A 25260-nucleotide genomic window follows, 5' to 3' on the forward strand; every position below is an offset into this window, starting at 1 on the left:
CTGGCACTGAAACACATTCAAGCACTTTATTAACTACGTCCAGTCATATACAGGGTGTATCAAGAGACAAGTGATGCCTCTTAATCAAATCTTAATGAGGTTTGAGTGGCACAATGTGACAATAATTGCCAGTCTTCTTCTGCCAGGCTGGCACTGATCTCTGCCAGCTCTGCTGTGTAAAAATAAGACGCTGCATTTCCTATCTCCTTAAAACTGTAGCATTTCGCCGAGTAACCAGGCATTCACTGTGCCCCCCATCTTCTTCTGTGAGCAATGACAAGGTGGTACTGTGGTGTGGGTGTCACACAGACCGAGTGAATGAGTCAGCCAAGGCTGAGACGTCTGCGAAGGTGTCTGGTGAAATCCAGCTGCACCCGAGGCAAAGCCTGATTGACAATAGACTTTGGCAGCCAGCCCTGAGAATAAAGTGACATTTATTAGACGCCTGAATGGTATTTGTTGACTGTCAGTCAACAACAAAAAGAGAGAGTGAGGTGCAGGTAGGTGGTCTGCTGCTGTACAATAATTATGCATTGTTCATATGTAGATATTGTTCGCTTTTGAATAATATTAACACAGAGTCCACTTATTTTCCCAAGCTTTGAACCACATCTCATGGCCTTTTCTTGCTGTTCTTAGCTCAACCATCTCTATGAGGGAAGAGCACTCTCGATCAGCTCTAAAACACCATGAGATGCAGTTGATAAAGCACTGAGATTTTGACTTGTACACAGTGCATTACATTTACTGACAGGATTTAAAAAGGAAAACCTGAGAAATGCAATAAGAAAAATCTTCTCATTTACTTCACTTTTACAGAAACAGAGGAAATGTGTACATTGTTTTTGTTCATGAGTTGTTTAACATATACAGTGTGAAATGGCCAGTTTGTATACGTGTAATGTATAATAGAACCCTGCATTATTTTGCATGTGCAGATTTACATTTATTAATTAATGAATTTACCTTTACGTCCATATTAAGAAGCCACGTGAAGCGACTTTTCGTTGAATCTTCATCCAGGGCCTGTATGATGATGCAGGTTGGTCCATGCTCAGCTCTGTACTCACGCAAAAAAATGTGTTTTAGTTTTCAAATTTCTTTTAGCCTCGCCTGTCTTTATTTTAATTATCAGTAATCATACAGTGCATGTGGTTCTTTGGCCTTTTCATGCTGTTGGCCAGGGAATTCAAATTTCTTTTATAAGCTATTAAAGGTGCATAAATGCTAAAAAAGAAAAAGAAAAAAAAAAGGCATTTTTAGCCTGTTGCTAGGTGGTTTGATTGGCAATAGTATGATAAAATATGATATATATAACAACCTTCAGGGGCCTAAGATGTATCTATGTGCATAGTTTGGTTTGGAGGAGTTGGTTGCCCTCAGACAGAAATGTATTTTAATGTATTAAACTAAGATTTACCTTGCTCTTCCCACCAACTTTGACCCATCTGTTGATCATTTAAGATTACCGTACATAATAAAATATCTCAGCAATTGGAATAAAACTTGCTACAAATAGCCATGATCTCCTCCAAATGAAATTCACCTACTGGTGACTCCTACATTTTATAATTAGCAAACTTTAAATTCTGTTCACTACTTAATACATAATGATGTCAGCTCTAATGACTTTCCCAGTTAACCCAAGCTATTATTTTTGTGGAACATGTTATACCTACTAAACATCACTCTATCACTGATCACTGTAGACAAGTAATCATGCTTGTATTAATATTTAGTTTGGCATCACTGCCGCATAGCTTCCCTAAAACACATCCCAGCAGCATTTAATATATAATTGGCTATGAAAATTAACTTTAGCTCTCCTCATATTTTTTTCTCCCCTGAAATTAGCTGAGGTTGTATGGAAAAATTAAAACGTCAGAGCGCATCAAGACAATTTCCCACCCATTTGTGTTATTTTATCTCCCTTCATGGATGACTAAGATTAACTCAGACTCTTTATATAAGAAAAAGTTCAATTAAGCTGTTGAGTATCACTTTAGATATGACAATGAATGATTAGTGCCTCGTCTGCAGACGTACCTTACAAAGCCTGCCTGAGGGGGTAATGACTCCAGCTGAACTGCTGCTCCTCCAATATAAACGCTGGACCTTTGTTTGCAGGTGTGTCTGACACTCAGGAAATCCCTCTTTCCAATCACATTTCCTGCTGTCCCAGTTGAAACTTCGTGGATGACAATTGTTTGTAGACCAATACGTTTTAGAACCTACAACACACGAAACCAACAGCATTTGCTTTTCGTTTGCAAAACCTGTGTATAGATTTTTTGTAGCAGTCGGAAAATGCATTTGTTGATGTGAATATGCAGCATGACAACTATAGGTTGGTTATAAAGACTAATTTGCAGACAGGACATGTTGGAAAACTTTGAATATAGCTTAAATAGTATTTGTGTATGTTTAAACTCTGGTATTTTTATAGCTTAAAGTTTTGCAGTTGATCCAGTTTCCAAGTTGTTGAAAGGTGAGTTGCTCACTTTGATTTGCTGTATGCTTGGGTTCCACTGGTGTATTTCTTCAACTCTGACAAACAGGATGTTATAGAGCTCATCCACACTGGCGTCCAACACTGCCTCCAGCCTAAAGACTTTCCTGCCCCCTGGAATCACTTTGCTACAGATCATATCACCATTACTCTAAAGAGGAAAAAAAACACAGGTTTGTGATCCACTGTTTACTTAAAGCAAGATTTTTTCAGAGTGCGGTGACCTTTGATGAACTTTGATGAAAGTGCTTTAATGGCATTTTTATTAATTAGATGTTACCTCAGCAACCTCCAACTTCCATCCTTCTTTCTCCTCCAAAACAGAGAGAGCCTTCCTCATTGCTTCTTGTCCATGTTGTACGTACAGCTGATCTTCTTTTGCTGGCACAGGTTTTATATCTTTTGGCTTGGCCTCTGCAAAAGACAGCTGTTTGTAATATTTTGGGAAACGCAATCTAAAACATTTAATGAAAATAACACAGTTATATTTTACCATTATGATTTAAACCAGTTTGCTGTCTCTCGTGGTTCTCGATTTGTCCCCACTGCTGCAGGTGTGTGATCTCCTGACCTATCACTGCCATGGCAGTGCGTTGAAGTCCTGCATGATTGAATGAAAAATAAAACAGCTTAGGAGACTTACTGAGAATGCATTGTTTGCATGAATAGGAATAAAAAGGAGAAAGTCCTTCTGTGGGTTGTGGAAGGTTTACCTGCTATGTTCTTTATATGTGGGTAGGAAATTCCACAGCAGAGCTTTACAACAGCAGGCAGCATGTCTGTCTTTGGCAGTGACAGCAAAGTAAAGTGTGTCTCTGATCTTTATATGGTCTGCGAAGGACACTCCAGTGAGATAAGGGCCAGAGAAGAAGATAGGACCTGTTCTGAATTCTGTCCTGAAGGCCACATTTGAGACTGTTAACTAAGACAAGGGTTTGGGTGTGATACAGAGAGGAAATTCTCTGAAAGAAAAACCCCACACAGGACAACCCAGTTATTTAATGTATCCAATACTTAATCTTAAATATGTTGAGGCAAGATTTTGGAAATTGGAAAGCAGTCCTATTTAGATTTGCAATGACAAAAGCAGTGCATGATCAAAACTGTCACATTTAGAGAACACTGGTTAAATGCATAAGCCTAAATAAGAATAAAATAAGCTTAACCTCCTAGGACCTGGCGCCCACATATGTGGACATCACATTTTGGGTTATTTAGACCAAAATACTTAATTTTGCTCTACAAGGGCCTGATATCCACTTATGAGGACATCATACTGCCACTGATCTATCGAAATTTTAAACAAATATCCTCATATGTGGCTCTTATTTTTCTTAGAAACAAAAATCAGGTTAAAAAAAATCTGGTAATTCTTTGTTTTTACATTAATCAGGTCCCAATCAGCCCAAATATCAAAGAGAAATTAAAAATGCATGCCGTGGAAGAGTTTGGGTCTTAGGAAGTTAAATGAGGCATTTTAAATAGGACTCATGGTTTATTAAACTTATTTTTCAGTCATCTTGAAATTGCATATGTGCATGATGCATTTTTAATAACCTTTCAGATAACTGGATAATAAATTGGATAATAAAAAGATTATTTAAAAAAAAAACCCTCAAAATACTCAGAATGAAGTCAACTCTTAGAATCAATTCATCTTTGATGAATAATCAGCCACTCTTTTACCTGTAAGTGAATAAAGGTAGCCTTAGTGAGTTATTTTATTAAAACAAACAAAAAATCTATATAACTTAACAGTAAAAACAGTTTAACCATATATATAATATACACTGCTCTTTCTTATTGAACTCAAAACAGCCCTGACCCATCGAGCCATGGACTCTACTAGACCCCTGAAGATGTGCAGTGGTATCTGGCAAAACACATACTTTAAGTCCTGTAAGTTGTGAGGTGAAGCCTCTGTGTTTCCATTTATTTGTCTAGCACATCCCACAGATGGTCAACTGAATTGAAAGTTGGAAAATTTGGAGGCCAAGTTAACACCTCAAACTTGTTGCTGTGATCCTCAAACCATTCCTGAACCGTTTTTGCTTTGTGACAGATTGCATTATCCTGCTGAAAGAGGCCACAGCCATCAGGGTATACCATTTCCACGAAAGGATGTACATTATCTGCAACAATGCTTACACATGTCAAAGTAACATCCACACGTATGGCAGGACCCGAGGTTTCCCCTCATCATCTTGCAATCTTCTGTCTGTTGGATCAGACCATATGGGCCAGCCTTCACTCCTGGGAGGGCAAAGACTGTGAACACCCCACAAGAGCTGTAGTTTTGCAAATGCTCACTCAGTCACCTAAACATCACAGTTTGGCCTTTGTCACACTCGCTCAAATCCCTACACTTTCCCATTTTTCCTGCTTTTAACACATCGACTTTTAAGAAACTTTGAAGATATCCCACACACTAACAGGTGCCATCATGAAGAGATAACAAGATTAAATTGTCAGCAGTCATGATGTCATACTTTATTTATTGAAAAAAAGACTTCTATTATGGAGAATAAATAGTGTGCTGACAGCTTAAACTCGAGTTAACAATAAATGCTTTTCTACAAGCTGCACAAACTGATTTTGTGTTATTTCAACATCACAAAAACAAATCCCACAATAATATTTAGTAGCACAAAGATGATGAAATTTTAAATGAAAAGCCCTAGGTATCAATCTGTTTTCTATGACACATCCGGGAAATTTAAAAAATGCTTTAGTAATTTAGTAGAAATCAGGACAAGTACCAAAAAGCGATTCTCAGTGCAAGCCCTTTATAATAATTGGCAAGACCTACTATTGCAGGATACTTGAGAGGACGTAGAAATTTCAGTTCATTTAGTTGGAGCCGTGAAATGTGACCCTGAAAGACAAAGATTAGATCTCTGTTGTAAGGACGACTGTTGCACTGAATAGCAGTGGATAATGTGAAAAGATATATACTTATATATATAAATATATGTCCATGGCTTAATAATGTTCTAATAAGCCTGATGCATATATTTTAGTGTAGAAATGCATAAACTGAACTGTAAAACATTACAACATAAAAATATAGATTTACTGGTTCTCGTGTCGCTCCAAATCTTCTTTACTATAAAACTTTATTATAAGATTAAAGATAAGATTATAAGATTTTACATAAGATAATGCACCTGAAGGCCTCTGCTGTCACTGTGGAAATTCTGCCCTATAAAGTAAGATGAAATGTAATTAGATGTCATAGAGACTGAAAAGTGAGATTGTACATGTCGTGTCAGGCACCGCTTGATTTTTTTTGTTTTTGTTCATTTACAGGTTCATTCGTTCCTGAACACATTCTCTTAGAAAAGAGAAATAAAGGCCAATTCCCTATCAGTCTGCACTATGAATACATAACAACTGACTTGTTATGTAAAATTTTGTTTTTGTTTTTTTCTGTGCAAGAGACGAAACACAAGTTAATCTCTTGAAAGAGTGTCTACTTGTTTGTATTTATATAAATGTTGGGGGGTTTTTTTGCACAGCCATATCTGGACTATGGCTCATTCACAAGAACATAATACAGTATGTTTCTAATTTTGTTGAGTTCTATTCAGTGCATGCATGTATGCATTAACAACAATGAAGAATACACAAATAATAGGTTTCTTCAGTCTACCCTGCTGTTTTCTTCATTCTTCTTGTATGGCTAATAGCTTGCAACCAAGGTGCGATACCGTCACACAAACATGATTTGTGACTGAGGGTCTTCTCAGTCTCTTCCGTAGTCCATTCATTTGGCTATCCATAACGTCTTCTGAGAAAATGTGGCTTTTGCCAGTAGTTAGGTAGCATGTTTTTGTGAATTACTGAAAGAGCTCTCATTTTAACTTTAATTTATAATGTTGTACTTAGTTGTCAGTCTTTTAGAACCAGACTTAGAAAATTGTCTAATTTTGACACAACTTCTAAAAGTGGATAAAAAAAAAAATAGAAATGGCATAAAATACTGTTTTGTAAGGAAAGTAATGAAGATGGAAAGAACTGCAGACCATTATTACCTGATCTGTTATGTTCACTGGTTCATCAGTCCAATTCAGTCTCTTAATAAATCAGGTTGAAGTCTTCCAAATGATCTCTTCTTATTGGGATTAAGTTGGCTCATGCAGTTAAAGTGCAAGTCCTTGGGGATAATTGGCAAGGCGTATAGCTATGGGATGCTTGAGAGGTGGTTTAAGTTTTAATGGACTAGAGAGAATGTAAAAAAAAAAAAAATCGAAGCTCACTTTGGCCAGAGCACTAAAATGTGTCCCTGAAACACAAGGATTATAGCTGCCTTGTAAGGACAAATGTCACGCTGATAAACCACAAGTGGTCCAATCAACAAAGATGATTTGAACATAATGGTATGCAAGAGGAGGTCACAAAAGTAGGGCAGCTTTTATCAACTTAATCCTCTCTCAACTTAACTAATGGTGCTGTTGATGGTTTTTGAATCCACAACTAGAACAACAATGGTGTTCATGACAGTGATGGGAGGAAAAATCTGCTCTCCAAAAAGATCTCCAACGCTTTCCGTGTCCACGAGATGGCGAGACCACTCCCTATGACATAAATTTCATCATCAGACAGTGACCCCAAAGGTTGGCATGGAAGTTCCTGTGCCTGCCAGTTTTCTGTGACCACTAACCACCACGACTAGTCCACAAATAATTTACATTAAAATACATATTTTTAAGTGCAAAATGCAATTAACCATAACTATGCATGAGCACATGCAGTGGACTTGGCTTAAGTGATATGCAATATGAGATTATTTCATTTCATCATCATCACCATCATCGTTTATTTGTATAGCACTTTAAGAACACACCAGGCAGACCAAAGTGCTGAACAACACAGATCAAAACTACTAGCAAAATTAAAAATACAATAAAATTATTAAAAATACAATAAAATTAATAAGAAAGATGTCCGTTTCCTACAGAGTTAAAAGCAAATGCATTTGGAAAAAAGTGGGAACTTCATAATCTCATATTAGAGGGGGGCTGCATCTGTCTCTCATCTTATGATATGAGTTACACTGGTGAGGTCTCTGTGGATTCTGTGTGGACGTGTGTGAGTGAATTGCTTTCATATCTGTAAAATATTTGGCAGAAGGCCCAGTGCCTCCCTCTCTTCTCAATGCTGCCTTGCAGTGTTGCTGATAGAGCACCAGTAAACAGCTGCCTCTTATCACTCCAAGCCAACAGGTGTCCTTGTGAGAAGGATTCATGACGTAAATGCTGAACTTCTCCCGTTGACCAGGCCAGCAACCTCAAACTGCAGTCACACCGCCAGGGAAGAAATGTAAGGTATGTGGTTGTAAATTGCATGGATGACCTCCGAAAACATCCAAAAACTTTGTTTTCAAGATTGGCCTTCATCACAATTTGTGTGCTATGCCAGAAAACTATGTCATTCAGATACTTTTTGACCATGAAGCGATGCTCAAAGGTCTCTTTTGGCACAGTTTATTATTTTACACACGTATTTTCATGATAGATACATAAATGGTCAGTCTGCACATAAGACCTGTACTTACCAACCAACCAGTACTTTCAATCCTCAGGTCAAAGGGTTTTTTTGTTAGTTTTTTCTATTTTTTGTCTTGTCATGCATATTGAAGAACAAAGGTAAATTTTAGAAAACAGAACATTATGGCACAAAAACAGAAGCTTGATAAGAACAAAACAAGACTCACCAGTGGTAACTATGGCAACATATTGGTATGGCTTTATAGCAGTGATTTATGCATACATTAGTTGCACTGTTTATTTTGAAGCCTTTGTTCCACTTTCCTAGCTCTCGAATTTTAATATAATAAAAGGAAGCTGAAGTTAGATTTTCTGAGTGTCTTCTTACATTCATGTGTTCCATTTTTTGATCCCATTAGAATTGCTTTGAAATAATTTTGAAGCCACTGTTCTGCGTGGTTATGGCTGGTCTGTTTCAGTCAGGATACATCCACAAAGAGACACGTCTCCTTTTCATGAAACTCATATACAGTTAGGTTTTTTTTCTCTTTCATTTTTCCATTGTGCATCACTGCAGAAGATTTTGAAAATATTAGGCTGCGAACGAAGTGCGACTTCCAGCTTTAATAAGGGGTTTAACAAAGATTTTAAATGTACTTTTTAGGAATTACAAATGTTTTTATACACTGTCTTCCATTTTTAGAGGCTCCGAAACATTTGGACAAACTAATAATTTTTAACAGAAAAATTGTTCCTAATATTTATAACAAATTTAAGAGGAAAATACTTTGAAATACTTTGAAATCAGTGACTAAAATGTGGAACAAATACTGCGGTTCCTCCCTTGAGATACTCTGTTCAGTTTTGTCTTCAGTAACTGAAAACCAGCTTACATGGGTTGAAATTAGATAAACCGACTGTTCCACTCAAGAATATACCATATTCTATATAACATACCATTTCATTTACCTTGAGGAACATTTGGTTCGCTTTTGCAGTGTTTCCATTTGCACTGGGGAATGAGTGTATTCCACTACAGAATACATGCCCCAAAATGTATTTTGTAACGTACTCAATGAGAGTAACGTATTCTGAATACTTTGGATTACTTAATATGCTATCATACTTTTTACAACTACATTAATGTACTATTGCTGTATGATTTATTACTTTTACTGAAGGTTATTCGCCATAGCAATACCAACTAGATTTTTAAATCTTAATATAAAATGAGTAACAGTAGGGTAGACATTAGGTAAGGCTGCACTTTTTGCAGCGATCTCATATAGAAAACTATTCCGTGCGTATATAAAACAGGTCAGCGGCTCCGAACTGTAAAGGCATAAAACCCTAAAGGGACCTCTGGCTAATATATCGGGTTCGTGTCGGGCTTGTAGCCGAAAACTAGCTTTACTTTGTCTGGGTCAACTTTGCTAGCGAGAGACAGAGAGAGGTGTTGAAAGGCTGCTCCAAAGGAACTTGTTGTTTCGGAGGAAAACACGAACACAGCGTACAGTCGAGTCTTAATAGCTTACTTACAACTGGGCTCGTCAGGCACTCTTCTTGGCTGCAGTGGTTATTATTATATTTACATGCTTCCAGCATAGAGCTGCCACCCAGGCAAAAGAAAAATAGAAGAAAAAGTTTATTGTTCTAACAATATACGTTTCACATTTGAACAACATAATATCACATTATTACAATATACATAATTATCAAGTTCGTACAATATAAATATTATATTGTATATTGTATTATATAAGATACCACTTTAGCAATTTTTAAGCAATAAGTGTGATTGTACAGGATTTTGTTAGAGCCTTTCTTTTTCTGCCAAAAAGAGAATGCAAATATCCCAGCTGTTATTTTTGAATTTAAACATGCACTTAATCTCCAGCCTACTGCTGTCAATCATATGTAGCAAAAGATCAATATGGCTAAAAATTCAGCCAGGGACTTGGCCCCAGGAATGGCATTAAGGATTTTTAGTCAGGTTTAGACTGAAATATAACTCAATGACTATAGGGCAGGTTACTGAAAAATGTACAGTAATACAGATGTTGACTGAACTGACTTCTCCCTTTCAGCTGGCCAGCTTTTTTACTTACTCTGTAAAAAGAAATCTACAAATTGTTTTGGGAATTTATAATAAAAATATTATAAATGATCTTTTAATCTACTTGTGAATTTGTTGAACCTTATTTTAATGTGGCACTCGGTTTGGAGCAGAAAGTGACCATCCTCTGGAGCATAGTCAGAGACTCTGTAGAGATGAGCAATGTAATAAATCACTTTGACAGCATGCAAAAGTGTCCTTGAGTCTGTGTTTAGCAATAGTAGAAATTCTCATCATGCTACATAATTTAAAGTGTTGATGCAGATTTATGTCACTGCTCGTGTCTCGTGTCTCTCCTTGTGTCTCCCCAGTCTGTAGTCTTATTCGTGTCTACATGTTCCATGTTGTCAAGCTTGTGTTGTCTTGTCAAAGTCCCATTTTGAAGAGTAGTGTTTCTATGTTCAGTGTGTTTAGTTTTACTTCCCTGTGGTGTCAGGTTCATTTGTATCAGCGGTGTTTCTCCAGGTGTTTCCACTTCCCTCATTACCCTCCTGCGTATTTAAGTCCTCTGTCTCCTTCTGTTCAGTGTTGCTTTATCTGTCCAACTTGCTTCATGTGACCTTAGGTCTCAGGATTTTCTTAGCTGCTGTTCAGGTTCATGTTTAGATTACTTCACGCTAAAGTTTTACATGTACCTGTTCAGCTTCATGTTCTCGTTTTTATGTTTAGTTTAGCTGTCCCCAGTTTAGTTTAGTTTTGGTTATGCCCCTGTTCGCCTTGTCTTGTTTTCTTTTCTTGTATTCAGCCTAATAAATGGCTCGGTTTGTGTTACACTTAGTTTTTCTTTCTTCCATGTCCACTTTGCAAACACACCGGCCGCCCGGCCGTAACAGGTAGGTTAAAAATTGGTCTTTTTAACCTACTAAGTACTGAAACTGCAGGGGGGGTTTGCTTTGTTTTTTGTTTTTATTTGAACTATTTGACCATCAAATTGTCACTACTTATTAATCAAGAGTTTTTAATCACTGTGACTTTACACTGAGCTGCAAACTGCTCTGGTGTGTTTGCAAAACACAATTATTTTTCCTCTGCCCCTTGGCTGCCTCCAAAAATTAATTTCTGAACGAAGGCAGTCCTGATGGAATCCAGTGTTAGTTCGTAACAGATGTGAGTTATTGCTGTTATTGAAGACCAAACTCTCACTTCAGGCGTACAGGGACCAAAAAACCTGTAATGTGCCCTATGCCTCCTACTCTTGAATCATCCTCACAAAGGTGACTTCTTGAAGTCTATACATCATATGGTTGAGCTAATTCTCACCTACCCCAGAGCATCCTTGAGAGGGTAAAGAGCTTTTCCAGTTTAACACAATCATGAAGGAAGCAACACTTTCATTCCTGAATCACAGTTTTGACAAACAGGCAGGCTAAACTTCAATAACTATGATCTCCCTAAGGTTGGAACACACTGTCTGCTCCTTATTGTTAAATATATAAATAGACATACACTCATCAGCCACTTTGTTAGGTTGGTCCACACTGGTCAGATAAGGTGTTAGTAATGCCATTGTCTTCGAGGATTAAATTAAAGGTTAAATCACATGTCGGAGTGACTTAATTACACAAATTGATCTTTGAAGTAATTCTGGAAGCAATATGAAACCTAAATTGAAAAAACATTTAATCTGTTAGCTGCATAAACTAAAAAAAAAAACAAGGCTTTGCAGGTGGGGGATCTATTTTCTTCTTTTCTTAACTTTTTGTTGTTGTTTTTTTCCCTGTGCTGTTACAGTTAGGTTTATAACAGATGAAAAACAAAATTAAGGCAACAGGGAGTACTTTGTTGGTTGCTAATGGTTTCAGAAAACATTATGAAAGATTTTATAATGGGCTTCATTACACACAAAAACTTGTAAACATGACAAAATGCAGGCATTCACCACACAGCGTCAATAATGCCTTAGGGGGCAATATTCTTGCGCATGTAGTGTTTGGTAGACACAAAGAAGAGAGAAAGCAGCGGCACTGAGCTGCAATGGTGAATGTGAAAACTCTGACTTCTTAGAGCTTCTGAAATTTACTTTCTTCAAAGTCCTTGGTTGAAAAGGAAAAGCATGGCATCTATGTTAGTTTTAAAAGAAGAGATATAGAAGAAAGGCTGGTTCAGGACAGAAAATCTTACATAGCATAAACTGTTAAAAGTATTCACTATCATATCTATATGTCATAATTTTTGTTGACCAGTTTATGACTCGATTGCCTTTTTTTTTTTTTTTTGCTGCAAAAAAATAAAATAAAAACAGTTGATAGTTTTGTATATCACTTAAATGTATTGGCCTACACATTAGCGGATAATTTAAAAGGAATGCAGTACATTATGTAGCGTAATATATATTAAGGGCTAAATTTATGATAATAATGACTTAGTCATAGGAGTAGTTGTAAAAGATCTTTGCACATTAATGCAGCAATAAATATTTTGGTATATATAAAATTACAGGCACACTTATCAAATAGGTACTTTTATTTTTCATAAATGAACTGATTTATTCATGAGCTGTTGCTTGTTTATTACTTCATCTGTTAAGCAGAACCTGACTCTGGCTTGATTTTCATTGTTTGTTTCTCTAACAGTCTTCATTGTTCTGCTCTTGATTCTCTTCCATGCTGCAGTAGAAATATATACAGTAAGATACTAAAATAAGACTGAAGCTTTTAGTATAAGTTAAAACTCACATTATTTTGTCTGGCCACTCCTATATGTTTATATGTTTTATATATAAAATCAGGATAGCTAGGGTAAGCTCTTTGACTTTTTTCAAAAAGAAGAAGATAATTTCTGCTATATCTCCATTTATCGAGGTTTGCCACCCTGCCAAAAGTAAACATAATTGTTATTCTTTACACAGACATTTCCTTTTTTATTGCTTTATTTGAAAAGTAAAATAGGAAAAACTGATCAAATCTTCAGATTACTAAATTTATATATATATTATTTATTAAATGTTGCTTCAATCAGTTTCTAACCATGATACCTTTGAAAGCTAATAAGCAATTATGTAACAGTATCCACAATTATTACACTGCACAATCACATCTACAGCATATAATCCTATTGATTAACAAATGAAAATAAAGATAAGCTAACTAGGTATTAGGCTACATTTCTCATAGCACAGAAATAATACAATATAGCTAGTTTCTAGGAAGATTATGCATTATCCCCCTCCTGAAGTGAAGGAACCTGAACACTTTCGGCCTCTGAATGGACTGCCAGGACTTCTGCATCACCAATCCGCTCTGCAAAGAACACTCATGTCAGATTCATGCTAAGAGAGTAATTTTCCACATACTACAGATCCACATATCAAAAAAAGTGGAAACTCATTATGTTACACAGCTGTTTTCTGAATTTATTGGTTCTGACTCACAGCAGATTTTAAATTTGCTCTTATTTGAGCTGCTCAATATTAATATGAATAATTGGATCCCTTCTAAAATGCATTACTTATTTCCGCAAATGCCTTTCCGTTAGTTCTGCATTAAATAGGGCATTATTTTTTAACTTTCACAAAAAGGAATCATTTAAAGAAGCCTAAGTCAATCAAGACAAAATCACTGGAGGAAAAGGAGCATTTATAAGAAGAGGCTGGCTGAGGATGTCAGTCCAAAAAACTCATGCCAGCAAAAGAAGCTCAGAGAAGAGCTGCCATTCAAGCCAAGGACAGACATAAACAGTGTGGCTTAGGGTGGCTTTGTAAAATGTAAAGGCCAAGCTGTATATTAAATATACTCCGAAAGACAAGAAAAATTAAACTGTGCAAAACTTTACATGTTAAAATCATTTTTAAAAATACATACGTAACAGAGAAAGTCAAGCATAATCAAATTACCTGGTTTTTCATCAATGGCAGTTTGATTGACTTGGTGTGAACTGTGGAAGTGAATAAACAAGATTAAAACACATTTAGCTTGAAACATTTCTGTGCCAAAAAAGGGCAAAATCTGACACTTCACTCTAACCTCCTCCTGTGTGGTTTTCCCCATGGCTGCTCAAATGATGCTGCATACACAGACGGAGACGCTCCTGGATGAAACGGCTGTAGCTGCTGGAAGTTCCGCTGGTTATGGACAGAGAGGTCGACACCGTCCAGAGCTTGTCTGATCATCCCCATCACCAGATCTTTTTCTGCAGTTGATCAACAGTACAACAAGAGTAAAAACAAAATTTAAATATTTACCGTAAAAGTGAATTAAGGTAATTCTATAACCATTATTTTTGTGCTGTCTCCTGCCCCACCCTGAGCCTGGTTCTGTCTGAGGTTTCTTCCTGTTTAAAGGGAGTTTTCTCCTTCCCATTGTGGCCAAGTGCTTACTCACACGAGGTCGTCTAATTGTTGGGGTTTTCTCTTCATTATTGTATGGTCCTTACCATATAATATAAAATTCCTTGGGGCAATTATTGTTGTGATGTAACACTATATCAAAAAAAGTAAATTGAATCGAAGAAAAACAATGTATGTACCTTTAAGCACCAGGTGGTTCTGTGTTACAATCTTTTTCAACGGCATTTGAAAGGTTTTTAAAGCTGATCATCAGGCTGGATCATGTGACTCTAAACAATCCCTTTGCTATGCTGCAATAGCCCTAGTCCACCAGAGAGGCTTCCAAATGTACACTGAGCATTTCTTCCCAACTAACTTTCCCTCCACTACTGTATTTAAACATTAGTAATTATTCATCTCTAGCTCTCCTACAGTGTGTCTGTCATCCTGTCTCTCTCTGCTCTCTTTCCCCTCACCCCCCACCGGTCACAGTGGATGGCAGCCCCTCCCTTGATCTCGTTCTGTCAGAAGTATATTCCTGTTAAAACAAGCTTTTTGCCCCTCTCATCAAGTAAATGCTCATAGAGGGTCATGTGATTATTGAAATTATTGGAGTACAGCAGTTTGTGAAATATTCAGACCAGCCCGTCTGGCACCAACAACCATACCATGTTCAATGTCAAATAAATTGCCCAACTCTGATGATGAGATATTGGCATTACTAAGCAGTTAAAAGAGCAACCTAAAAAAGTGGCCAGTGTGCATAGAAAAAATCCAAAGTGACAAATTAATTGCTAAAAAAGTAGGAGGGGGATGCAGTGCCAGACTCTTGAAAGTGCATGTATTAGGAAATGGTTTAAAGAACGCTTATTTATAACTGGAAATGGTAGTGTGCATATCTCTGCTGTGTGTGTGGAATGAGGATTTTTACCTCTTTGGCCTGAAAGAAGAAGCCACTGCTGCACTGTGGAGAGAGAGTCTGTCTGCAGGATCTGACAAAGTATCTCCAAAACCTGACAAGAAAGCGACAGACCGTCACAACAGTAGCTCAGAGATCACATGAAGTTTTATTGAACTTATTAGTGAACTTCTCAAGAAACTTGGTGACAGTGTTTTGCCAGAGGATATTTTTCAGATATCTAATTAAGTGGAACTTTGACCAAAAGCTGTACCCTCTGTGATGTTGGATCTTGCCTTTTTAACCCTTTTTGTTTGTTTGTTTGTTTGTTTGTTTGTTTGTTTGTTTGTTTGTTTGTTTGTTTGTTTGTTTGTTTGTTTGTTTGTTTGTTTGTTTGTTTTAACCCAAAAACACCTCATATTATACAGTACAACTCAGGATCAGTTAACCAGTATTTTACCATAAGTTCTTGATCATGGAAGGGTTGAGGATGGCTCATGCGCTGGTATTGAGATTTGCACAGGTAGGACTTGGAGGATGGAGGAATAAGTCTGCCAGTCTGAGCTGAATATTGAGTCTTTCGTCGGACAAACTTTTCCTCTGGTTGTTCCTGCAGTACATGGATACATTTTTCCAGTATGAAATCTTCTTGAGTTAGAAAGAAACTGAAGAACTCTACAAAATTAACTTAAATTAGAAAATATGTAAAAAAAAATGTAAAAATGTGAAGGTATTAATAAGTATACTGTCACATCCAATCTCTAAATTCCCTTTACCATCAGGCACTGGATAGCCATAATCAAACAAAGGATTTTTTACTGTGTGTCAAGTACTGTAAAAATACATGAGAATTCAATTATTAATACCTCTCTTTTGTTCTTTTGTGTTTGGGAAGTTAGACTGATTTTTGCAGCCATTTCTTTGAGTTCATCTCTCCAGGCATCTGACAATAGTGCTGTGAAAAAAGAAACAATTACAAAACGATTAAAGCCATTACTCAAAATTGGCTTCTTTGGGGGCCATTAGAAAAGACATAAAGACATTTAGGTGTCATATATGTTAGTACACATACCTGATTTAGTTTTGTCTCCGCAGACTCCATAAAGATTTTGAGCAAGCTGAAAAGCTGGCTCTGCTGCTTTCCTGTTTATGTGGCTCTTGAGAAGTGGATGAGGAAATAACGACGACGTGACACACCAATCATCTCTTACCATGCAAATTGGTCTGCCTGTGAATCCTGTGGGAATGAGAAATGCTCAGTATTCACCCTGCTCACAGAAAAGTGCTTTAGAGGCACAAATCCATCGAAGCAGTACAATTTAAAAAAAAAACTGGAGCCAGCAGAATCCCTGCTGAGAATAAACGTGATGAGTTCATGGGAACCTCAGGGATGTAACCTTCTTTTCTACCAGTAGTGCAGTAAATTTGTCTATTCATGTTACATATTAGCATTCCAGGTGCCCAAACAGCTGCTTGAAATATTTCATATAGAGCAGGTTGTGAAAGAAGGAAGACTTCAAGAATGAAGACCTTGTTAATGGCTTTAGCTCATATATTAACTTTAATTAGCTCTGACAGGTAATCACCTCGAGTCAGAATTAATTAGTACGCAAACAGATTGTTATTCAGTGTGTCCCAGGTAGATTAGATAATAACCTCTAAATTAATGCAGCAAAGAGACTTTGCAGTCTCAAGTTGAAAAGCATTTGGTAATGACAAAGCGAAAATGCTAATTGAGGACAGCAGGATAAGATGTTAACAAAACATTTAAAGGTTTGTAGGAGATACACTCTAAAAACGCTGATGTACTATAGCTAACTTGCAAGACACAAAAAATATCATTTGGTATAGTTTTGTTTGTTTTAATCATATTACATTTGTATTTATGATGCAACTAAATTTTACTTATGAACACGAGCTTATGAAAGAGCCTCACAAACCACTACACACTTCTAACATGTTGTGGGAGAAGTTTGCCTTCAGCACTTTCTGCCAGGCTTTCTAACACATGGTAGACACGGGAAAGGGTTTTACTGAACCTAAATTTGGATGTGTTTTTTTTTTCTTTTTCCCAAACCTAACAACCTGGATCAAAGTGGAAAAAGATGAAAATAATAAGCCAGCACTGACTTTAGTTAACAAATACAAACTCCAGTCTCCTGGGTGAAAATATCTTTGAGCAATTATTCCAGCACAGTCTCCTACCTTCATAGACTTTATTACTCCTTACTTTAACTGAATTTCAGTGATGGATGGATACTTTCTTGGACACACTTAATTTGATTCAGTTAAACAGTTATTCAGTTATTTGCTATGATTTCTTCAATAAGTTGTTTACTTCTTGTTTGCATAAACAGTGCAAAGCATTACGCTAAATATCACTGACAAATTATATATAGTGTGTCCAATTATCAGGGCAGCTATAATAAAAGCTGCCTCTCAATGGAAACAAATTTAAAGATAGATAGATAGATAGATAGATAGATAGATAGATAGATATACAATTCAGTTTTATTTATATGGATCACAACAACAGTCCCATTAGGGCTCTTTACTTTGCAATGGAAAGACCTGACAAAAATACACACTGTGCCATAAAAGGCATTTACACCTATGTATGCTAAAAGTGGCAAGTCAATTGTCCATTGTCTAATTGTCCACTGATTCATCAACCAGATACTGTCCACTCCAATAATGAAAACATGGCATGCAAAATTTGAATATACGGTGCACCCATGCACAGTTGTGGTCAGATTACATCCACTGATCACAGGCATAAATTGGTAAGTTTGGACTTTAAGTGATTTCTTTGAATCATTCATTCGGGGTGAAATGATTGCACAACATACATATTTGATAATGTTAATAAACTTGAATTAAGTGCACAAAAATCTGGATGATTAAATGTCTAAATTAAATGTTTAAATGCTTAGGGACATTTAACCAGATATAATGAACAAATCATTAAAAGTCGAAACTTACCACAACATTACGTAATAAGTTTGTATAACATTTTGAGCAGTACCGCAGTACAAAACGCCTAATTACCTATGCTTAACAGCAACATGCACCTACAAAAATGCATATATAAAATGGCATGTAGGTAATTTTGTAGACTGGACTAATTCACATGAGGTCCCTTATGTACATTTATACACTAAGTTATCCTATATTAAAATTTTGATATAGTCGCTAAACACAAATAATACTGACATGGGAAAACAATCACAATTTGACATTGTTACATCAAAAACTTGTATATTCCATATTTGTTAAATTATTTTATTATTATTGTGATTGTCTTTCACAGTCACGCCCAACCCATCCTCTCTTGCAGTGGTGGGTGTGGCTTAGAAAATCCCAGACAGGCACCCCTGTGTTCCATCCATCCTGTTGGATGCTGCTGTAAGACATACCCACAGACCAGCCTGACCCACTCTTCCCCACCTGACATAACCACTTACCTGCCAGCCTGTCTGACCCACTCTCACCCCACTTGCCAAAGTCACTTACCTTCATAGAGCATTAAAGCGAAGCTCTTAGGAAAGGAGATGAGCCAATTCTGTTTTATAGAGACTTACCTCAACAGCTCTGGCCAAGGAAAAAGAGACACAACTATTTGATAAATGCTGAAGTCATTTACCAGGGCCTGTGTTTGGTTCCTGCTGAACAACTGCTAATAGATTCAAAGACTCCATGTTTTACTGAAGTACCTTGTTGTCATTTTTATTTCAGAATACTTAGCATGAATACTTAATATTTAATTACAATTAAATGATTTTATCATAAGGTGTTTAACTGTTTTAAGTCCATAAATACTAAATCACCTGCAATTTAGTCTGTTGGCAGGTGATTGCAAGGCAACAACATAAATACAACATAATAAGAGACATACATAAGAACCTTCAAGAACCTGAGCTGCATCAGGCCCAGTTTTAGCTGAGATTTTTGTGTGTTACAGTTAGATCATTTGAATCAAGATGGGAGCTAGAGTATTGTCTTATGTTTACTTCTTAAAGATGCTTCTTATTTATAGCACCTCAAACACACATGTAAAAAAACATATCTTGGGCTTTATTTGAAAATAATACATTTAATAAAATAAATAGATATCTTCCGCTTGCCCAGCTGTTTGCTCACCTTGAATATGCCTCATCCTGTGTGGATGAGGGTTGTGCCGGGAGAAGAATGAGTGGTGACTCAAGGCACCAAAACATGGACTGCTTTTTGTAAGCGTATTGGTAAATTCAGGAGTGAATGGAAAATGGTTAATCTGAGCAAATTTCCCTTCAGCTGTCATCCCCCTCGATTCCAGGCTGTGTGCTCTCGACATGTCTGGGCTGAAAGCTTTGTCTCAGTCTGTATGAATGAAGGAAAAGTTGTTGAGTTAAGTCCTATTTTGAAATAAGGTGACAGAATGTCAAAACCCCAGCATTCAAAACTACTTTGATTGCAAAGTTATGAACATACATGCTAAACATAAATAAATAAATAAACAAAAATCAAGAACTAAGACCATTAGAACCCAAACTTTCCTTTGAAACCCACCTCCCACGCCCTTAAATGTATAACATGAAAATAATTACAACTTTAGCCAGAAAATTGCTCAGAAGAAGCACCCTACCTCTGAAAACAGGCACCAGCTTACAGCCTAAGGTCTGCAGTGCTATGTGGTGTTTTTGTTGCCAAGAAACCTAAACTAAACAAAGGTGTCTGAGCACTGCGACACTGAGCCACTTCATTCAGACACCGTTTTCATATGCAAAGCAGAATATATTCATGCTATTCTGCAGTGATTTATGCAAATCGCAAAGAAAAAAAAAGCACCGCTTAGTTTTTACCACAAAATTGAATTTACTTTCCTACCTTTGACTGTTTTAATGTGGTCTTGCTGTATTGTTCTAGCAAAAAAAAACTATTCGCTTTAGATTCAGATTGCGACGTATACAACCTTCTCAACACTCGTAAATAAAGAACTGCAAGCCAAGGGTCATGTGACCAGATGTAGGCGCAGCAGGAAATCTGACTGCAGGACTATTACTAAAACTAAAACTCTTAGTTTTGCAAATGGAACAATAGCAACTTGTTACATGACAGTTACATTAAAGATCCAACATGAAAGACAAACCACTTGCATTTCTTTAAGTTAAATTATCTTTCATTTCTCTAATAATATTTTATTAGCAGTTCTACTGCACAGTTCTCCCCTGCAGGCAAATCTGTTGCATCTAATAAGACGAGCATCAGATTAGTTTACAGTAGCTAGAGAGGCATCCCATGGGCACTGCTTATTGCCAATATTAGACGGCTATGAGAGTTTTCAGCAATCAGTCCCTCCTAAAATCTTGCATTTTTGTTTTATTTCTTGGAAAATAAAACTCATTCTCAGCCAGTGCGGTCTATTAGTGCTGAACATCTTGCATAGCCATAAATAATTAGCAGCCTTCTTTTAAATTCACAGTCTCTTGTATATATGACACGTCTTTTAGAGGTAGAAGTAAGATAGAGTGAACCTCAAGGCAATACACAATGTGCACAATGCTTATTATTCCTTCCTCTTGTTGTTTGTAGGTGAGGTCATAGCTCTGTGTGCTTTGCTTTGTATTAGCTTAATTTAAACTACTTAGGTGAATATATTGTCAGGTCTTGAGAATGATCCATCAATGGAGTAGTCATTTTGCAGCCTCACTTTTCAATAAACAGTTGAAGAAATGTGATATAACCCAATCCATATCTCAACTGTCAGTGCAAACTGTATTTGGATACGCTTCACTGAACACAGACAATGTGTAGGGGTATTCAGAAACATTAGTGATTCATACCACTGCAAGAACTTTAAGAGAAATACAGCAACCTTTTATTCTCGCCAGGTTACACAGGGCAGCATTTCAACAAAGGCAGTTGAAAATATGTCTAAGCTTCTTCCTGGACTCAGGGTCAACCACATGATCCAGAAGCAGGGTCAAGGTGCTGTTTGATGTCCTTTTCAAGATTGAGTTAGATAAAATAGAATAGGAAGGATACAGAGAGTGTAGGACGTTTTCACAGTAAAGCAGGTGTGAACCTTGATCAAGCGATCCTCATTTATTTAGAATATAAGGCAAAAGACAAATAGTGAATGAGTATGCTTTTCATACACAATGGAAATGTTTTTATATTGACCATATTTATTTATATTACCACTTATATCCTAGCAGTATTTAGGTCACCAGTTGACAGCAGAAATGGCCTGCACACGTGCATACAGACATATTGATTCTCTGGAGCATTTAATGATATTATGTGTTGCAGATGAGAAAACCATTTGCAATTTTAGATTGACTTACTGTTAAAATGCAGAAACATTCGTCTTTCAGATGGGTGTGTTCATGTTCATGTTACAAACCTAATTCATGTTACGGGAATGTTACCGATCTATATTGTGTTGTGTTATAATGAATGATTTATTTTTGGTTCCTATTACTGTTGCTTTAGTATAAGCTGCATTTTACTGCCAGATTAAGTTAAAGTGCTTTGAACTTAATCTGGCAATAAAATTTTTTAGACTACCTGTTATAAAAACAAGAAAACACCAGTTTTTTTTAGAAAGCATTCATGAGAATTGTTTAAAACCGAAAACTATTCTTAGTTATCAGACAAATAAGAAAACAAATTTACTTTTTTATGCACAAATTTGAGCTGGCCCACTGAATTTCTGTGAGAAGTCAGAAATTAATCGAGCATAACATTCAACCACTAAAACATTTTTTTATGTTGAGGAATGCCAGTAAAAATGCAAGTAAATAACTGTAATTTGGCACAGCTTGAACATACAGTTGCAGTAACTATTATAGAAACATTAAAAATTTAATTTATTAATTAATTAAAAAATTATATGGCCAACTTATGGCTGAGTATAACAAAAATGTAATCCCAAATAAAATGTCCACCACTGCAACAAATCACTCAGCACAATGCGACACATCACTGCTGTCTAATGTATAGGTTTTGTGTTTGCTTTCTGTCAGATAGAGATGCAGTTCTATGGGTTAATCTCCTGTCTGGTTGGTGGATGGAACTTATTAAAAACTAGATATCCCTCTCTGAAGGTAAGGGCATTCATCATCACAGGCCTCCAATACTTGCTGAGACATCTTTTTTTTATGTAAGTCTGTCCTTGAAATAGTTGAACGAGGGTGTACACCAAACTAGGACTCAAAAATCTAATCAGAAATCTCATTTCTATCGGTGGGTAAAAAGAGTTTATGGTTAACTTCGTGGCGTGAATCCCCAACTGCATGCCTGCATGCTTTGGCTGCCATAAAGAAATATTGCGTAGAGTAATTTAAATAAGCACGTAGTACAAAAATGCTAATGTTAAAGAGTTAAGCTGACTCTTGGAACAAGGATGGAACTTAATAAGGAATGTGGAAGGAAGGAGTTGATCTTTTTCAAAGTGGAAAAGGTAAACAATTTTTCTAAAGAGACATCTTGGGATACTGTACTTCAAATATAAAGAGTCCCAGGTATAGATTCATAGATTGAATTTTTTATTTCTTTTTTTTTTTTTTGGCTGATTTGCAAACTATGCAGTATTTTATTGCATGTACTGACTTTATGCAGTACTGTGAGCAAATATTTCCCCCTTCCTGATTTGGTTTTCTTTCTGTCGGATGAAATTCCTCCAAAGCAAAATTAGAGTTATTGCCACTTATCACACACACTTTACTCCTACCAACGGTGTCACAACCAGTTATGACATTTAGGGGGCAATTTTTTTTTCCCTTAATAAATGACTCAGGAAACTCAGGAAAGGGGGCAAATACTTTTTCACAGAACTGTAGAGAGACATCAATCATCATCTGGTTGGTAAAGTCGTCAAGAGAGCTCAAAGTTATTTTTACATAAATATTCAACAAGTCAGTTAAAAATCCAGTCAGACAAGATTAGAAATGAATCATTAATCAGTATTTGTTTAATCCCTGTCTGGTTTGAATAGGACAGTTGTGTTTTTCTACTGAACCTTGAAAGATAACTGTTGTGGTTAGGCGTAGCTTTGGGTCACGTGGTGTTGGTAATAGTGATAGTGGTTGCTATATCACCTGTTCACGTCCCGAGGGTATTTTTGTGAATGAGTGGGTGATGGGGGAAGTCGAGTTTTGCTGACCGCTCAAGCTTAGAATGTTTTTGATCACTGTTTTTCTACGGATTTTAAGGATTTGATAACAAATAAAGGAGTTTTAACCTGGAACTTTGACTTACGTTTTAAACAGCGGGCGCGTCAACATTATTCCCCTATTCAACTGCTCGGCGACTCAAAGGCTTGACAGTCACCAATAATAATTTAAAAATCAGTCTGCATTTTATCATCTCCTCATAAGGGCCCAATATTGTCTAGACTAAACACGAAATACTTCTAAATATTTCTTTCTTTTAAACTGCAAAAATAAGTGAAGGGGGGAAATTATATGTTTTCTCTATTTCAGCTGATTCATTTCACCTTGGTAGAAATTTGTCTTGTCCAACTGTGTTTTTATACTGACCTCTTAACCAACAGCGGGTGTAGTCATTTTCTGTTGACCTGCACTTGTAGGTGTGCCGGCAGAGGAAAAACATCACATGTAAGAACTAATATGAGTGTTAGCATTTTTGTTGAAAATGTGAAGAAAAATTACACTGATCTCCTTCTATTTGATCTCCTAGATGCTCATTTCTGTAGCCCTTCCTTTCTTCTATTCACACACCTGTAACTCGTGGATGTTTTGTGCCATGCACCGTCATACCCAAAGACTCAGAATATCTATTTTTGCACCTCTTGTTTACAGTATGCTGTGCATCAAAATCAAATTTTCTAAAATTACCTTTTCTCCTGTGCCTTCAGTTAAACAAATTAAGTTGCTGTCCTCAGTGAATGATTTTTTTTCACTTGCATATATATTCACTTGTCAGATACACCTGATCTACTGAACTACTCATTAAGCATCTTATCAGCCAATCACACTGCAGCAATTCAATGTATTTAGGCATGTAGACATTGTCAAGATGACCTGCTGAAGTTCAAACCGAGCATCAGAATGTGGAAGAAAGCAATTTAAGTGACTTTGAACATGGATGTCTGTACCATACAAACTGGTCTGAATATTTCAGAAACTGCTGATTTACTGGGGTTTTCCCAGACGGTTGACTCTGGGCCAAAGCTCAGATGAGTGTGGACAGACTGCTTGGGGCTGATAGGAAGTCATCAGTAACTCAAACAACCACTCGTTATAACCAAAGTATGCAAATGAGCATCAAATGAATGCACAACTCATTCAACCTTGAAGCAGATAAGCTACAACAGCAGAAGAAGAGAAAGAACTGACCCAGCAGCATCAAGTTTGAGGAGATCAATAGTTTCTTCCTCCTCTCTCCACCTTTCTTTCACCCCATCCTTCTTCTTGGGACGTTTTTTTTTTTTAAACTCTAATCTAAATACATGTACTGAAATACACAAATAAAATTGCCATAACTTGACCTCATGTTGTCTGCTTCTTTTCTTGTGTGTCTGTGGATGTAAAACAGTAACACACTTTCTGCTCTGTGTCTTTAATTGTAAATAAATGCTATTGTTTTCATTTTAAAATGCAGTGCAAAAAACTTCTGCTCTAAATCTAGAATCATAAATAAATCAGTACACAGCTGTTTCACACCTTAAGGTTCACACTCCCTTGCTACCTACCAGAGTCCTCGAAGAGACAAAAGATTCTTCCTGTGGAGCTGTCTGCTTCCCCCAACTTCCTTACTAGACCCCCACCATTTGTCTTACTGTATGAGTGTGAGACATGTTAAAATCCAGTGGCACCAAGGTATCATACAATAAAATAATGTGATTAACCATGAAAATGAGTGAACTACCCTTGTCAGATCTTAGCACAATAGCTCACAGGATGAGCATAAAAGGATGTACAGCTGACAAGTCTGCACCGACTGTGTGATGAAAGGGAGAAAATTTCAAAAGCAATGAAA

The 25260-nt window shown here is 36.7% G+C and overlaps 2 protein-coding genes across 2 annotated transcripts; both read right to left on the bottom strand.

Annotated features, from left to right (window-relative positions):
• Positions 1-12: 12 nt before the first annotated feature.
• Positions 13-3326, bottom strand: star2 (steroidogenic acute regulatory protein 2). The gene is made up of 7 exons (XM_082545112.1): positions 3223-3326; positions 3003-3110; positions 2790-2923; positions 2502-2660; positions 2047-2231; positions 967-1060; positions 13-416 (listed from the first exon to the last, which is right to left on the bottom strand). The coding sequence occupies exons 1-7, from the start codon at positions 3284-3286 to the stop codon at positions 324-326; spliced, it is 837 nt and encodes a 278-aa protein (XP_082401238.1). The 5' UTR covers positions 3287-3326; the 3' UTR covers positions 13-323.
• A 9938-nt stretch (positions 3327-13264) lies between these two features.
• tbata (thymus, brain and testes associated) lies at positions 13265-19609 on the bottom strand (the record flags this gene model as incomplete). The annotated part of the gene is made up of 8 exons (XM_082545190.1): positions 13265-13353; positions 13947-13987; positions 14077-14242; positions 15310-15391; positions 15737-15886; positions 16143-16231; positions 16349-16513; positions 19417-19609. 8 exons carry the CDS (start codon positions 19607-19609, stop codon positions 13265-13267), a joined length of 975 nt encoding a protein of 324 aa, XP_082401316.1.
• Between the last annotated feature and the right edge of the window lie 5651 nt (positions 19610-25260).

Source organism: Aulonocara stuartgranti (assembly GCF_965226115.1).
Source record: "Aulonocara stuartgranti genome assembly, chromosome: 8".
NCBI classification, from domain to species: Eukaryota; Metazoa; Chordata; class Actinopteri; order Cichliformes; family Cichlidae; genus Aulonocara; species Aulonocara stuartgranti.

Coding starts and splice junctions, on each gene's coding strand:
- star2 (XM_082545112.1), bottom strand. CDS start 3,286: ATGCTGCCTGCTGTTGTAAAGCTCTGCTGTGGAATTTCCTACCCACAT. Junction 3,111..3,222: donor ACATATAAAGAACATAGCAG/GTAAACCTTCCA, acceptor TCAATCATGCAG/GACTTCAACGCACTGCCATG. Junction 417..966: donor TTCTTAATATGGACGTAAAG/GTAAATTCATTA, acceptor CTTTATTCTCAG/GGCTGGCTGCCAAAGTCTAT.